Source organism: Oncorhynchus clarkii, chromosome 4 (assembly GCF_045791955.1).
Source record: "Oncorhynchus clarkii lewisi isolate Uvic-CL-2024 chromosome 4, UVic_Ocla_1.0, whole genome shotgun sequence".
NCBI classification, from domain to species: Eukaryota; Metazoa; Chordata; class Actinopteri; order Salmoniformes; family Salmonidae; genus Oncorhynchus; species Oncorhynchus clarkii.
Window position 1 is genome coordinate 20,574,796 of NC_092150.1, and position 17,381 is coordinate 20,592,176.

The window sequence follows — 17,381 nt, forward strand, 5'->3', positions numbered from 1 at the left end:
GAGAAGAAGAGAGGGATGGGTAGAGAGAAAGGGGTGGAACCAAGCCCCGCAAAGCTGGACTCCTAAAAAAAAAAGTTGTCCATGGAAAATAAGGATTCCTCTACCCTGATTGGAAATGTGAGTGCTATCTGATGTTTGGGTGTGTGTGTGTTCATGCGTGCGTTTGCGTGTGAGTGCATGCATTCACAACGTGTGTGCGTGTATGCATGTGTACGTTCACATGCGTGTGTGTGTGTGTGTTGAGATGCTCGGGGGAGTCCCTGTCTGACTCACGCCCAGTACTGTAGTTCAGAGTACTATTCCACAACGTGAGAATGAGTAATGTAACAAAGGTTTAATAACTCCAGCATCCCTGCACCTTAACCCTGGGTATACATTTGCACCTCTACAGTACAAGCACATCTATAAATCACCTCCCAGCCTCCCAGTCTGCAAACCGAGGGAGAGAAATCCTAGCCGCAGTGCATCTGAACCAGCTGAACGATGGCGTTGAACAGAGCACCTCTCGCTTGACGTGTAAATCTAAAGTAAGGAATCAGGAAATTCCATCCTGAATCCCACTATTTTAGTAGAAGGGTTTCCCCTCCTCCTCCTCATTCCTCTCCTTGTCTCTCCCCTTCTTCTCTGTAATGATTTTATATCCTATGTATTAGGCTTAGGAGGTATACCGTATATACCGTATACCGGGGTATTTAGAAATACTGACCGTATGATTTTCAGTGCCAGTTGGGTCACCCTTAAAGCTTAAACCCCCTCGGTTTCATCGCTACAGCTTATAACTAAAAGTTAAGTATCTAAGATTTGCCAAATAAATTATCTCAGGGCTCCAGCTAGGCATTTGGTTGGCTAACTTGAATACATGAATACAGCATGGGGATGAGGTAGATTGGATGGGCTATCTACAGATGAGCTACAGTGCCTTGCGAAAGTATTCGGCCCCCTTGAACTTTGCGACCTTTTGCCACATTTCAGGCTTCAAACATAAAGATATAAAACTGTATTTTTTGTGAAGAATCAACAACAAGTGGGACACAATCATGAAGTGGAACGACATTTATTGGATATATCAAAAAAAAAATCAAAAACTGAAAAATTGGGCGTGCAAAATTATTCAGCCCCTTTACTTTCAGTGCAGCAAACTCTCTCCAGAAGTTCAGTGAGGATCTCTGAATGATCCAATGTTGACCTAAATGACTAATGATGATAAATACAATCCACCTGTGTGTAATCAAGTCTCCGTATAAATGCACCTGCACTGTGATAGTCTCAGAGGTCCGTTAAAAGCGCAGAGAGCATCATGAAGAACAAGGAACACACCAGGCAGGTCCGAGATACTGTTGTGAAGAAGTTTAAAGCCGGATTTGGATACAAAAAGATTTCCCAAGCTTTAAACATCCCAAGGAGCACTGTGCAAGCGATAATATTGAAATGGAAGGAGTATCAGACCACTGCAAATCTACCAAGACCTGGCCGTCCCTCTAAACTTTCACCTCATACAAGGAGAAGACTGATCAGAGATGCAGCCAAGAGGCCCATGATCACTCTGGATGAACTGCAGAGATCTACAGCTGAGGTGGGAGACTCTGTCCATAGGACAACAATCAGTCGTATATTGCACAAATCTGGCCTTTATGGAAGAGTGGCAAGAAGAAAGCCATTTCTTAAAGATATCCATAAAAAGTGTCGTTTAAAGTTTGCCACAAGCCACCTGGGAGACACACCAAACATGTGGAAGAAGGTGCTCTGGTCAGATGAAACCAAAATTGAACTTTTTGGCAACAATGCAAAACGTTATGTTTGGCGTAAAAGCAACACAGCTCATCACCCTGAACACACCATCCCCACTGTCAAACATGGTGGTGGCAGCATCATGGTTTGGGCCTGCTTTTCTTCAGCAGGGACAGGGAAGATGGTTAAAATTGATGGGAAGATGGATGGAGCCAAATACAGGACCATTCTGGAAGAAAACCTGATGGAGTCTGCAAAAGACCTGAGACTGGGACGGAGATTTGTCTTCCAACAAGACAATGATCCAAAACATAAAGCAAAATCTACAATGGAATGGTTCAAAAATAAACATATCCAGGTGTTAGAATGGCCAAGTCAAAGTCCAGACCTGAATCCAATCGAGAATCTGTGGAAAGAACTGAAAACTGCTGTTCACAAATGCTCTCCATCCAACCTCACTGAGCTCGAGCTGTTTTGCAAGGAGGAATGGGAAAAAAATTCAGTCTCTCGATGTGCAAAACTGATAGAGACATACCCCAAGCGACTTACAGCTGTAATCGCAGCAAAAGGTGGCGCTACAAAGTATTAACTTAAGGGGGCTGAATAATTTTGCACGCCCAATTTTTCAGTTTTTGATTTGTTAAAAAAGTTTGAAATATCCAATAAATGTCGTTCCACTTCATGATTGTGTCCCACTTGTTGTTGATTCTTCACAAAAAAATACAGTTTTATATCTTTATGTTTGAAGCCTGAAATGTGGCAAAAGGTCGCAAAGTTCAAGGGGGCCGAATACTTTCGCAAGGCACTGTATATTCTGGTGCAGTGATCTGTGAGCTGCTCTGACAGCTGGTGCTTAAAGCTAGTGAGGGAGGTAAGAGTCTCCAGCTTCAGAGATTTTTGCAGTTCGTTCCAGTCATTGGCAGCAGAGAACTGGAAAGAGAGGCGGCCTAAGGAATAAATTGGCTTTGGGGATGACCAGTGAGATATACTTGCTGGAGCGCGTGCTACAGGTGGGTGCTGCTATGTTGACCAGTGAGCTGAGATAAGGCGGGGCTTTACCTAGCAGAGACTTGTAGATGACCTGGAGCCAGTGGGTTTGGCGACGAGTATGAAGCGAGGGCCAGCCAACGAGAGTATACAGGTCGCAGTGGTGGGTAGTACACAGGGCTTTGGTGACAAAACGGATGGCACTGTGATAGACTGCATCCAATTTGCTGAGTAGAGTGTTGGAGGCTATTTTGTAAATGATATCGCCGAAGTCGAGGATCAGTAGGATGGTCAGTTTTACGAGGGAATGTTTGGCAGCATGGGTGAAGGATGCTTTGTTATGGGAACTGTATGGAGGTATGAAAATCTGGACACCAGCCAACCCTACTATGCATGCAGCCCAATGAGTGCCTCCATCAGAGGGGGGTGATGACCGGGATCGATTGTGTCCCAGTCCTGTTCCCCAAATGCACACTGAAAATAAAGAAGACTTCTGCAGCATTGCACACACTATCAAACTGTCGGGCCAAACGAGAGTTCACTCCAGAGAGCCGGAAGAGCTATCTTTATATCCTCCTTTCTTACTTCTGATGTGCTCTTAAAGTGGCAGCGCACCGTGAAGGCTCCGTGCAGGATTTTGCGACTGGTCATTTTTTATATGTAATACATGGAATTATTCCTTGGGTAATAGCAACCTTTTACAGCTGTTTACGTAAGACATCCCACATTACACCCTCTTCTACCCCCTGTGGGTGAGACCCTCGGAGTGCCTTGACTGGTGGGGTGTGATGACCGACAGTTGTGAATGGTCGTGTCACGATCCTGGTCCCCTAATGAACCAAATGAGCAATAATATTTTTTATATTTATACTCATCTACCCCTATAGGTCAACCAAGAGGTACCGATGCACCAAGTCCAGAACCAACAGGACATTGAACAGCTTATACTTCCAAGTCATAAGGCGGCTAAATAGACGGCTAAATAGTAAACCAAATAGCTACCCGGACTATCTGCATTGACCCTTTACAAGGACTTTTATGGACTCATTACGTATTCTGCTGCTACTGTTTACTACCTGTCTCATTATTCCTAGTTACATATCTACCTCAACTACCTCGTACCCCTGCACATCCACTCAGTACTGTAACTCCTTGTATATAGCCAAGTTATTACCTCGTACCCCTGCACATCCACTCAGTACTGTAACTCCTTGTATATAGCCAAGTTATTACCTCGTACCCCTGCACATCCACTCAGTACTGTAACTCCTTGTATATAGCCAAGTTATTACCTCGTACCCCTGCACATCCACTCAGTACTGTAACACCTTGTATATAGCCAAGTTATTACCTCGTACCCCTGCACATCCACTCAGTACTGTAACTCCTTGTATATAGCCAAGTTATTACCTCTTACCCCTGCACATCCACTCAGTACTGTAACTCCTTGTATATAGCCAAGTTATTACCTCGTACCCCTGCACATCCACTCAGTACTGTAACTCCTTGTATATAGCCAAGTTATTACCTCGTACCCCTGCACATCCACTCAGTACTGTAACTCCTTGTATATAGCCAAGTTATTACCTCGTACCCCTGCACATCCACTCAGTACTGTAACTCCTTGTATATAGCCAAGTTATTACCTCGTACCCCTGCACATCCACTCAGTACTGTAACTCCTTGTATATAGCCAAGTTATTACCTCGTACCCCTGCACATCCACTCAGTACTGTAACCCCTTGTATATAGCCACGTTATTACCTCGTACCCCTGCACATCCACTCAGTACTGTAACACCTTGTATATAGCCAAGTTATTACCTCGTACCCCTGTACATCCACTCAGTACTGTAACCCCTTGTATATAGCCAAGTTATTACCTCATACCCCTGTACATCCACTCAGTACTGTAACCCCTTGTATATAGCCAAGTTATTACCTCATACCCATGTACATCTACTCAGTACTGTAACCCCTTGTATATAGCCAAGTTATTACCTCATACCCCTGTACATCCACTCAGTACTGTAACACCTTGTATATAGCCAAGTTATTACCTTATACCCCTGTACATCCACTCAGTACTGTAACACCTTGTATATAGCCAAGTTATTACCTCGTACCCCTGTACATCCACTCAGTACTGTAACCCCTTGTATATAGCCAAGTTATTACCTCGTACCCCTGCACATCCACTCAGTACTGTAACTCCTTGTATATAGCCAAGTTATTACCTCGTACCCCTGCACATCCACTCAGTACTGTAACTCCTTGTATATAGCCAAGTTATTACCTCGTACCCCTGCACATCCACTCAGTACTGTAACTCCTTGTATATAGCCAAGTTATTACCTCGTACCCCTGCACATCCACTCAGTACTGTAACTCCTTGTATATAGCCAAGTTATTACCTCGTACCCCTGCACATCCACTCAGTACTGTAACTCCTTGTATATAGCCAAGTTATTACCTCGTACCCCTGCACATCCACTCAGTACTGTAACTCCTTGTATATAGCCAAGTTATTACCTCGTACCCCTGCACATCCACTCAGTACTGTAACTCCTTGTATATAGCCAAGTTATTACCTCGTACCCGTAAGTAAGCCCGTAAGTAAGCATTTCACTGTTAGTCCACACCTGTTGTTTATGAACCATGTGACAAATACAATTTGATTTGACTTTGTTGTGCACGCTCAGAGACCCACGGTCTCTTGAAAACATGGACCAAGTCAGGACCGCTGTAGGGGTCAGTGGATTTCTGTTGGAACATTTAAAGTGTTTCCCGCTGGCTTTAAATATTTAGACTGTCTGTATGCTCTCAGTCTGTCTGCCAGACCCCACATGCTACTGTCACTGCTGCTAACCTGCTGGCAAAAAAAGAGACAGAGAGAGAAAGGGAAAAGGAGAGTGGAGAAAGAAAGAAAAAGTGTACAGGGAGAAAAAGAGGGAAAGAGAGATGGGGTAGACAGGGACTTGCAGGGGTTGGGCCTGTGGTGGGTTTAAAACATTTTGTGAAAATTGCCCCCTCCGTTTGTTTTTGTTGCTGACAGCTGAGGTCTTAACTCCTTGTCTTCTAGGACGGGAGGGGGAGATGAGGGCAGCTGGCAGGCGTCAGGAGAAAGGTTCCCTATCTTGCACACACACACATACGCTGACTGTAGCTATGCGGTGTAGACACGTGATAGAAGCCATGGCATCTCGTAGACCCCCACAATGGTCTATTTATCTCTCTCATCTGATTCCTGCTCCACCTTTCATCATTTAATTTCCTGCCCTCCAACTTTCACCTCCTCATCCCCTCTTTATTGCAATAAGCACCCTCTGCTACATGCTAGTCAGGTTTAGCTCTCAGATCAGCTGATACATAATAATTCATAACAGACTACGCAAATTGTGTCCATGCAAAACGTGTGTGTGTGTGCACGCGTCTGTGTGTGTGTGCACGCGTGTGTGTTTTTGTGTGCGTGCCAGAGAAAGTGTGTGTGCATGTGTATTTGTATTAGCCAGAGGAGAGTTATGGAGATGGAGTGAGAGTACATGTTTTAATGCAATGTGGCGTAGCAGCCATTAGTGCTGAATGAGCTGTGATATGTTTTCAAGAGACTAATGAAGCATGCAATCTACCCGCAGTCTAATGAGCCCTCCATCTAATTAGAGCTGCCTGGGAATCCCACCAGCACACAGGATAACGCTAAACTAACCCTCAGGGCCTGAGAGGGACAGAGTCTATGGGCCTGACAGAGAGAGAGGCTAGCACTATGGGCCCAAACTCCTAATTTTAGACTAGATTAGTTATCAGTAGTTATTTTAATGATAACGGGGGAAGGTGTCATACATAATATATTACGGGTCAGGAAAAATATTCACTACCGTTCAAAACTTTGGGGTCACTTAGAAATGTTATTGTTTTTGAAAGAAAAGCACATTAGTTGTCCATTAAAATAACATAGAATGGATCAGAAATTCAGTGTAGACATTGTTAATGTTGTAAATGACTATTGTAGCTGGAAACAGCTGATTTTTAATGCAATATCTACATAGGCGTGCAGTGATCAGCAACCATCACTCCTGTGTTCCAATAGCAATGTGTTAGCTAATATAAGTCCACCATTTTAAAAGTCTAATTGAGATCCTCTGTCCAGTGTCTGTGTTCTTTTGCCCTTCTTAATCTTTTATTTTTATTGGCCAGTCTGAGATATGGCTTTTTCTTTGCAACTCTGTCTAGAAGGCCAGCATCCCAGAGTCGCCTCTTCACTGTTGACGTTGAGACTGGTGTTTTGCGGGTAATATTTAATGATGCTGACAGTTGAGGACTTTCTCAAACTAGACACTCTAATGTACTTGTCCTCTTGCTTAGTTGTGCACCGGGGCCTCCCACTCCTCTTTCTATTCTGGTTAGGGCCAGTTTGCGCTGTTCTGCGAAGGGAGTAGTACGCAGCGTTGTACAAGATCTTCAGTTTCTTGACAATTTCTCTCATGGAATAGCCTTCATTTCTCAGAACAAGAATAGACTGACGAGTTTCAGAAGAAAGTTCTTTGTTTCTGGCTATTTTGAGCCTGTAACCGAACCCACAAATGCTGATGCTCCAGATACTCAACTAGTCTAAAGAAGGCCAGTTTTATAGCTTCTTTAATAAAAAAAACAGTTTTCAGCTGTGCTAACATAATTGCAAAAGGGTTTTCTAATGATCAATTAGCCTTTTAAAATGATTAACTTGGATTAGCTAACACAACGTGCCAATGGAACACAGGAGTGATGGTTGCTGATAATTGGCCTCTGTACGCCTATGTAGACATTCCATTAAAAGAATCAGCCGTTTCCAGCTACAACAGTCATTTACAACATTAACAATGTTTACATTTGTAACGGCTGTCTTGGGAAGAAGGTGAGGACCAATGCACAGCGTGGTACATGTTCATCTTTTTCATGTAAACTGAACACTGAATAACAAAACAACAAAGAAAACAACCGAAACAGTTCTGTCTGGTGCAGACACACAAAGACAGAAAACAACCACCCACAAAACACAATGGAAACCAGGCTCCCTAAATCTGGTTCTCAATCAGGGACAACGATTGACAGCTGCCTCTGATTGAGAACCATACCAGGCCAAACACAGAAATGGCAAATCATAGAAAACTAACATAGACAACCCACCCAACTCACGCCCTGACCATACTAAAACAAAAGACAAAACAAGGTCAGAACGTGAGAACATTGCATTTCTGATCAATTTGATGTTATTTTAATGAACAAAAAAATTGCTTTTCTTTCAAAAACAAGGACATTTTTAAGTGACCCCAAACTTTTGAATGGTAGTGTATGTAAAATATGTAATAATGTCAATAAAATGTTTGAGAGATTTTCATGCTGCTGCCTTGCGCTGTATAGAGACTGTAAGGAGAGTTGGAGACAGGCAAGTGATGAGGCTCCACACTGGGTCTGCTGCTAATGGGGAGATGACTGATGCAAAGATTACGTTTTAATATCGCACCTCTTCAGCTCTGACTTGTGGTGGATCTAATATCAGACAGACCGTGTATGTGTGCCTGTGTGTGTGTGCATCTGCCTGTCTTGTGTGTGTGTGTGCGTGTCTGTGTGCGTGCGTGTATGTTTGAGTTAAAGACGTATGCAAGACAAAAAAGGCTAACCCCCGCCCCTGCCCAGTGACACGGGAGACGGGGCCTGTGCATCGTCAGTCTCACGCACGGGAGGGGGTGAGTAGGAGAGGGGGAGGCAGGGAGTGACACGTTAGCCCAACAGGGTGGACACTAAAACAGGACAGAGGCACCACTGTCAAATAATACAGCCACACTGACACAGTAATACAGAAACACACATTCACAACACAACAAACACACACACTGACACACCTGTACAAATACAATACAGAGCTATCAGTGCAAGACCTCTAGTCATCTTTCACCGGTGTCCCTTTGTTTCTCCTCCTATCCTTCTGTACTCTTTTCTGTTTCCATAAAACGTTCCTACTGGGAGGAGGGGACGACATGGAAAGACAGAGTGAGACAGAGCAGATGGAGTTAAAGAAGAGAGAGAGATGGAGTCAGTGTGATACAGGGGGGATGGAGGCAGACAGGAAAGCAGACAGAGACAGACGAGGAAGAGAGAGAAGAGAAGAAAGAGAGAACGAGGGAGACATTGTGACAAAGCAGGAGATATCTAGAGTGGAACAATAGGACCATGGTTTCAACAGAATGGAAAAACCTGCACTGAAATATTCTTTGTTTTAATATTATAAAAAAAAAAAATCTAAAGTCTGAACAAACAGACACGAATAATAACCTAGTATAGATAAACACACATACACAGTGCACACAAAAACTCTGTGCAACAGACAAAAGTGAATATAAATATTGATTATGTATTTTATTGCTGTAGTCATTAATAAACAACTATCTAGGTCATACAACTCACAACTCACAGTCCCCTTACAGACACACATGTATACACACACACACGACGAACACACACCAACACACACACACACACACTGCAACACACTTTCTCAGTGAAGTGGTGGCTGGGCTGTGGTTGCTGGAGGAAATTCCAGGGGATGTTTTCAATAATAGAACGTAGGCAGCAGTAAGGAATTAGCAAAAGAGAACCTTCTGAAACGCTGCTCCAACACACTGCCGCACCACCTCCTCCTCATCAAACTGATCATGAATATTAGTGTGTTATGTAGAGGTGGTGTGTGTTTGTGTTGGCCAATGAAAGAGAAAGTGCTTGTGAGTGTGCTCTTAATTAACCACTGCGCCACCCGGGAGGCCCATGAACACTTTTTTTTAAAACTTAATATAATACATTAATTAAAATTCAATTTGGTTTAAATAATGCAAAAACAAAGTGTTGGAGAAGTAAAAGTGCAATATGTGCCATGTAAAAAGCTAACGTTTGAGTCCCTGGCTCAGAACATGAGAACATATGAAAGTTAGTGGTTCCTTTTAACATGAGCTTTCAATATTCCCAGGTAAGAGGTTTTAGGTTGTGGTTAATATAGTATTTATAGGACTATTTTACACCAGCCATTAGGTTGATAGGCATGAAGTCATAAACAGCGCTGTGCTTGCGAAGAGCTGCTAGCAAAACGCACGAAAGTGCCGTTTGAATGAATGCTTACGAGCCTGCTGCTGCCTACCATCGCTCAGTCAGACTGCTCTATCAAATCATAGACTTAATTATAACATAATAACACACAGAAATACGAGCCTTTGGTCATTAATTAATGGTCAAATCCGAAAACTATCATTTTGAAAACAAAACATTTATTATTTCAGTGAAATACGGAACCGTTCTGTATTTTATCTAACGGGTGGCATCCCTAAGTCTAAATATTCTTGTTACATTGCACAACCTTCAATGTTATGTCATAATTACGTAAAACTCTGGCAAATTAGTTCGCAATGAGCCAGGCTGCCCAAACTGTTGCACATACCCTGACTGCGTGCAATGAACGCAAAAGAAATGACACAATTTCACCTGATTAATATTGCCTGCTAACCTGGATTTCTTTTAGCTAAATATGCAGGTTTAAAAATAAATACTTCTGTGTATTGATTTTAAGAAAGGCATGGTGTTTATGGTTACAGTGCCTTGCGAAAGTATTCGGCCCCCTTGAACTTTGCGACCTTTTGCCACATTTCAGGCTTCAAACATAAAGATATAAAACTGTATTTTTTTGTGAAGAATCAACAACAAGTGGGACACAATCATGAAGTGGAACGACATTTATTGGATATTTCAAACTTTTTTAACAAATCAAAAACTGAAAAATTGGGCGTGCAAAATTATTCAGCCCCTTTACTTTCAGTACAGCAAACTCTCTCCAGATGTTCAGTGAGGATCTCTGAATGATCCAATGTTGACCTAAATGACTAATGATGATAAATACAATCCACCTGTGTGTAATCAAGTCTCCGTATAAATGCACCTGCACTGTGATAGTCTCAGAAGTCCGTTAAAAGCGCAGAGAGCATCATGAAGAACAAGGAACACACCAGGCAGGTCCGAGATACTGCTGTGAAGAAGTTTAAAGCCGGATTTGGATACAAAAAGATTTCCCAAGCTTTAAACATCCCAAGGAGCACTGTGCAAGCGATAATATTGAAATGGAAGGAGTATCAGACCACTGCAAATCTACCAAGACCTGGCCATCCCTCTAAACTTTCAGTTTAGAGAAGAAGACTGATCAGAGATGCAGCCAAGAGGCCCATGATCACTCTGGATGAACTGCAGAGATCTACAACTGAGGTGGGAGACTCTGTCCATAGGACAACAATCAGTCGTTTATTGCACAAATCTGGCCTTTATGGAAGAGTGGCAAGAAGAAAGCCATTTCTTAAAAATATCCATAAAAAGTGTCATTTAAAGTTTGCCACAAGCCACCTGGGAGACACACCAAACATGTGGAAGAAGGTGCTCTGGTCAGATGAAACCAAAATTGAACTTTTTGGCAACAATTCAAAACGTTATGTTTGGCGTAAAAGCAACACAGCTCATCAGCCTGAACACACCATCCCCACTGTCAAACATGGTGGTGGCAGCATCATGGTTTGGGCCTGCTTTTCTTCAGCAGGGCAGGGAAGATGGTTAAAATTGATGGGAAGATGGATGGAGCCAAATACAGGACCATTCTGGAAGAAAACCTGATGGAGTCTGCAAAAGACCTGAGACTGGGACGGAGATTTGTCTTCCAACAAGACAATGATCCAAAACATAAAGCAAAATCTACAATGGAATGGTTCAAAAATAAACATATCCAGGTGTTAGAATGGCCAAGTCAAAGTCCAGACCTGAATCCAATCGAGAATCTGTGGAAAGAACTGAAAACTGCTGTTCACAAATGCTCTCCATCCAACCTCACTGAGCTCGAGCTGTTTTGCAAGGAGGAATGGGAAAAAATGTCAGTCTCTCGATGTGCTAAACTGATAGAGACATACCCCAAGCGACTTACAGCTGTAATCGCAGCAAAAGGTGGCGCTACAAAGTATTAACTTAAGGGGGCTGAATAATTTTGCACGCCCAATTTTTCAGTTTTTGATTTGTTAAAAAAGTTTGAAATATCCAATAAATGTCGTTCCACTTCATGATTGTGTCCCACTTGTTGATGATTCTTCACAAAAAAATACAGTTTTATATCTTTATGTTTGAAGCCTGAAATGTGGCAAAAGGTCGCAAAGTTCAAGGGGGCCGAATACTTTCGCAAGGCACTGTAGGTACAATCATCCAACGATTGTGCTTTTTTCGCAAATGCGCTTTTGTTAAATCATCCCCCAGTGTTGCATCAATTATATGCAACGCAGGACACGCTAGATAAACTAGTAATATGAGCAACCATGTGTAGTTATAACTAGTGATTATGATTGATTGATTGTTTTTTATAAGATAAGTTTAATGCTAGCTAGCAACTTACCTTGGCTTCTACTCCATTCGCGTAACAGGCAGGCTCCTCGTGGAGTGCAATAAGAGGCAGGTGGTTAGAGCGTTGGAGTAGTTAACTGCAAGGTTGCAAAATCTGTCGTTCTGCCCCTGAACAAGGCGGTTAACCCACCATTCCTAGGCCGTCATTGAAAATAAGAATGTGTTCTTTAACGGACTTTCCTAGTTAAATAAAGGTAGAAAATAAAATAATAATAATAATAATTACATCTGCAAAATCAGCTCCCAAAAATACCGATTTCCGATTGTTATGAAAACTTGAAATCGGCCCTAATTAATCGGTCATTTTGATTAATCGGTCGACCTCTAGCCCCCTCTCACTGTAACACCACTCTCACTGTAACACCACTTCCACTGTAACACCACTCTCACTGTTACACCACTCTCCCCGTGACAACACTGCCATTGTGGCACCCCTCTCACTGTAACAACACTGTCACTGTAACGCCACTCTCATTGTAACAAAACTCTCACTGTAACACCACTGTCACTGTAACACCACTGTCACTGTAACACCACTGTCACTGTAACACCACTGTCACTGTAACACCACTGTCACTGTAACACCACTCTCACTGTAACACCACTCATACTGTAACGCCACTCTCACTGTAACAACACTGTCACTGTAACACCACTCTCACTGTAACACCACTGTCACTGTAACACCACTCTCACTGTAACACCACTGTCACTGTAACGCCACTCTCACTGTAACAACACTCTCACTGTAACAACACTCTCACTGTAACGCCACTCTCACTGTAACACCACTGTCACTGTAACACCACTCTCACTGTAACACCACTCTCACTGTAACGCCACTGTCACTGTAACGACCACTCAGAATTTCTGTTGGATGGAGCATTTATTTTCTGCTTGTTATGTTATGACTCCATAATCCCCTCTTGATTTTCATAAATAAGCGGATGCTGTGGCAAGATTGAGGGGAAGGGGGGTGCTGTGGCAAAATGGGTGGCCTGCCCAAACCACTTTATACACATATCGTATGGTTTAATTACCCCCGGAAAAGTCATAAAACGGCACGGGTAACTCTAGAATGCCTTAACCTGGACGCCCGCTCAAATGCAGCGGGGAACGTTAATAGTTATCAGCCATATGGAAGGAAGGAGCTCTTATAAACACTATTTCTCCTCCAGCTCGGCTTTGCTCTGAAGAGTCTGCAGCTGGGATGATGAAGAGGGTGTCAGAGAAGGCCCTGGACGGATGGCCAAGACAGACAGACACAGACAGAAAAATACAAACAGACAGTGGTGATACAGAGACAGAAATACTATGATTAAGACAGAGACAGACGGACAGACAGATATGAAAGCAGAGACAGACAGAGCTGAGCCAATAAACTGACAGAAAGAAGACAATGGCAGAGTACAGTGTTCCCTTAGGCCTCACCAGTACTATGCTCTATGGCTAAATCTATAAGGTGCTATGCATATTTATCAGCCAATTTAACACTTCATAAGTAAAGTGTTAGCAGAAGATGATGTCAGAAGGTGACTGTGGGATATTTTGATATCTGCTTCTCTGAGAGCTGCTTCAGGCGCCTGGGAGAGAACCTAGAGGAAACGTAGTCCTCCACGGCCTGGCGCTCGCGTCTGTACTCCTGGGTTACCGCCCGGTGACGGCCGCGCTGCTGTCATGTTTCTCATCAGCTCACACTACCTGTCAGCCCTCACACATACACAGACACAGACACATAGTCACACACACACACTGGCCTGTCAGCTGAAGGAACGCAGACAGACAGACAGATGGCCAACAGGTGACTTGGCACTATCTTGTTCACCAGGCACCCAGGTGAGGTCATCACAGGCCATACACCAAATCTTATACACCAGTTCTATACCTCCAACTCCACCCTACACGAACTCTACATCAGAGTCAATACCTCCAAATCTACCATAAACCAGCCCTACATCAGTCTATACCTCCAACTCCACCCTACACAAGCCCTACACCACAGTCTATACCTCCAACTCCACCCTACACCAACCCTACATCAGAGTCTATACCTCCAACTCCACCCTACACCAGCCCTACATCAGAGTCTATACCTCCAACTCCACCCTACACCAGCCCTACATCAGAGTCTATACCTCCCACTTCACCCTACACCAGCCCTACATCAGAGTCTATACCTCCAACTCCACCCTACACCAGCCCTACATCAGAGTCTATACCTCCAACTCCACCCTACACCAGCCCTACATCAGATTCTATACCTCCAACTCCACCCTACACCAGCCCTACATCAGATTCTATACCTCCAACTCCACCCTACACCAGCCCTACATCAGAGTCTATACCTCCAACTCCACCCTACACCAGCCCTACATCAGAGTCTATACCTCCAACTCCACCCTACACCAGCCCTACATCAGTCTATACCTCCAACTCCACCCTACACCAGCCCTACATCAGAGTCTATACCTCCCACTTCACCCTACACCAGCCCTACATCAAAGTCTATACCTCCAACTCCACCCTACACCAGCCCTACATCAGTCTATACCTCCAACTCCACCCTACACCAGCCCTACATCAGAGTCTATACCTCCAACTCCACCTTACACCAGCCCTACATCAGTCTATACCTCCAACTCCACCCTACACCAGCCCTACATCAGAGTCTATACCTCCAACTCCACCCTACACCAGCCCTACATCAGAGTCTATACCTCCAACTCCACCCTACACCAGCCCTACATCAGAGTCTATACCTCCAACTCCACCCTACACCAGCCCTACATCAGAGTCTATACCTCCAACTCCACCCTACACCAGCCCTACATCAGAGTCTATACCTCCAACTCCACCCTACACCAGCCCTACATCAGAGTCTATACCTCCCACTTCACCCTACACCAGCCCTACATCAGAGTCTATACCTCCAACTCCACCCTACACCAGCCCTACATCAGAGTGGTGTAGAATGGGAAAAAATTAGCGATGTTATCGGACACATTTTTAGCAGTACCTCCTCAAAGTGTTCTATATAGTCCCATTGCCTACAAGCCCAGTAACAAATTCTTATTTTCAATGACGGCCTTTGAACTGTGGGTTAACTGCCTGTTCAGGGGCAGAACGACAGACTGGCTGGGAAGACTGGTTTGGTTCACTTGTATCTGTGGTTCACGTGGGTTTCAGGATCCCAATGAAAACACACAGTTTAATGATGGAAGGATGTATCTTCAGATTCATCAAGGGTTATTTCCTCCACCGGTTCACTGGAATGCTGGTCATAGATGTATTTATTAGATGAAAATCAACTCATTACTTCTAATACACATACAGTGTGTACACTTGTGAACACACAGCTATAGTACACTTACTGTATAATCATGTACACACACACACACACACACACACACACACACACACACACACACACACACACATACTGTACACGCACATACTGTGCACACACATACTGTGCACACTCTATCTCTGCACAGCTGGTTATTGCTGCAGTGGCCTTGTCCAAACACTGGGTAGAAGGAGCGAGGGAGTGAAAAATGCTCAGAGGAAGGAACCAGGCGATCAGCATTAATCATGCAGTATGGTGCACAGCACTAAGCACACACCCAGGAGACTGCACCACCCATTTACACACATACACACACTCCCCTCTCCCCCAGGACACACTGCAACATTCAGGAAACATTAGCAGCATTAGTGTGGAATGATAATTGAAACAAACATCTCATGGTTTCTTCATTTCTGGATTTGGGAGGGAACTGCTGTTGTGTGTGTGTGTGTGTGTGTATTTTACATGTGTTTCTACATGCCAGAGATCTGGGAACAATTGAAGACTATTATTGTCCTGCACTTTCTCCAGTTTTCAAACACAAGTTTTCAAACACAAGATTGAGAGCATTTTGCTCAGCGTAAACACACATTAACATGGGTACAAACACTAACCAGACACAAACCTGATATCTCTTTCTCACTCGCTGTCCCCCCCCATACACACAGACCCACACACAAACACACACAACCAGACACTCAGACACTGTGCAGATGTAGATGTAACTGTATCCGTGAGAATTCCTTGCCTCCACTGAGATGTTGGGTGTAAGCTCCTCTCCTCTCCTCTCCTCTCCTCTCCTCTCCTCTCCTCTCCTCTCTACGCCCCATTAGTCTTTACTGGTGGCTGGGGAGAGCTAACAGTGGGCTGAGGTGCAGGGCAGCACTGTGAACATGGCCTCCAGCCTTCATCTGTCTCCTGTCCTCTGGCTGCCAAAACCCACCTCTGACTGGGCCATAAAGACAGGTAGTCTATCATTTACTACTGTCGCCGTCATCCACTCTGCAGCCACTTCCAGCTCCCTATGTCAAGTAACTAAGCTTCAGTGTTTGTGAAAGACGAACACACAGTTTCTGTGAGCACAACAGAGTACCAGAGATGGGGTCCCATAGAGGTGCCCATAGGCACAGATCTAGGTTGAGCTTACCCTCCCTAAATCCTAACCTAACCCAGTAGTGGTAAAATGTGAAACTGACCTTAGATGAGTGTTATGTGGTTAACTGGACTTATAACCTTACAACCCTTCCCACTCACCTGCACCAAAAGCAAAGAAGAAGGTCTGGGAGGGGTTTCTCTGGATGAGGGCGGAGATGCGGCGTGCCATTCGCTCATTGCGTTTGTAGATAAGCTCCTGGCGGAAGTAGTTGTCAATCTGAAGTGCCGTGGTCTTCTCATGGGCCGGCAGGGAACTGTTGATGAAGTGAGGGAGCTGAGAGGGGGGGGGGGGGGGGGGAGAGAGAAGGAAGGGGAAAGAGAGAATGGAAGAGAGGGAGGGGAAAGAGAAGGACAGAGTGGGAGAACCAAGGAAGAGGAAAGAGAGGACAGAGTGAGAGAAGAGGAAAGAGAGAAGGACAGAGTGGGAGAACCAGGGAAGAGGAAAGAGACAAGGACATAGTCGGAGAGGGAGGGTGTTAGTGACGTCCTGGCACACACAAGTGCCTGTGTGAGACCTGGCAGGAGAAAGTGTTCCTGACATTTGTGCCAGCGTGTGTTGCACGACAGCCTGAAGGAAAATGACCAGCAGAGAGAGAGACAGAGAGACAGAGAGACAGAGAGACAGAGAGAGAGAGACAGAGAGAGAGACAGAGAGAGAGAGAGAGACGCAGAGAGAGAGAGGCAGAGAGAGAGAGAGAGAGAGCGAGAGAGAGAGAAAA

The 17,381-nt window shown here is 44.3% G+C and overlaps 1 protein-coding gene across 1 annotated transcript in view; it reads right to left on the reverse strand.

Moving 5' to 3' along the window:
* Window positions 1-17,381, reverse strand: part of LOC139406575 (metalloprotease TIKI2-like) — a 105,938-nt gene that overhangs the window by 12,746 nt on the left and 75,811 nt on the right. The window contains exon 4 of the mRNA XM_071149306.1: window positions 16,762-16,936. Within this exon, the coding sequence (XP_071005407.1) occupies window positions 16,762-16,936 (175 nt within the window). The remainder of the gene's footprint in view (window positions 1-16,761; window positions 16,937-17,381) is intronic.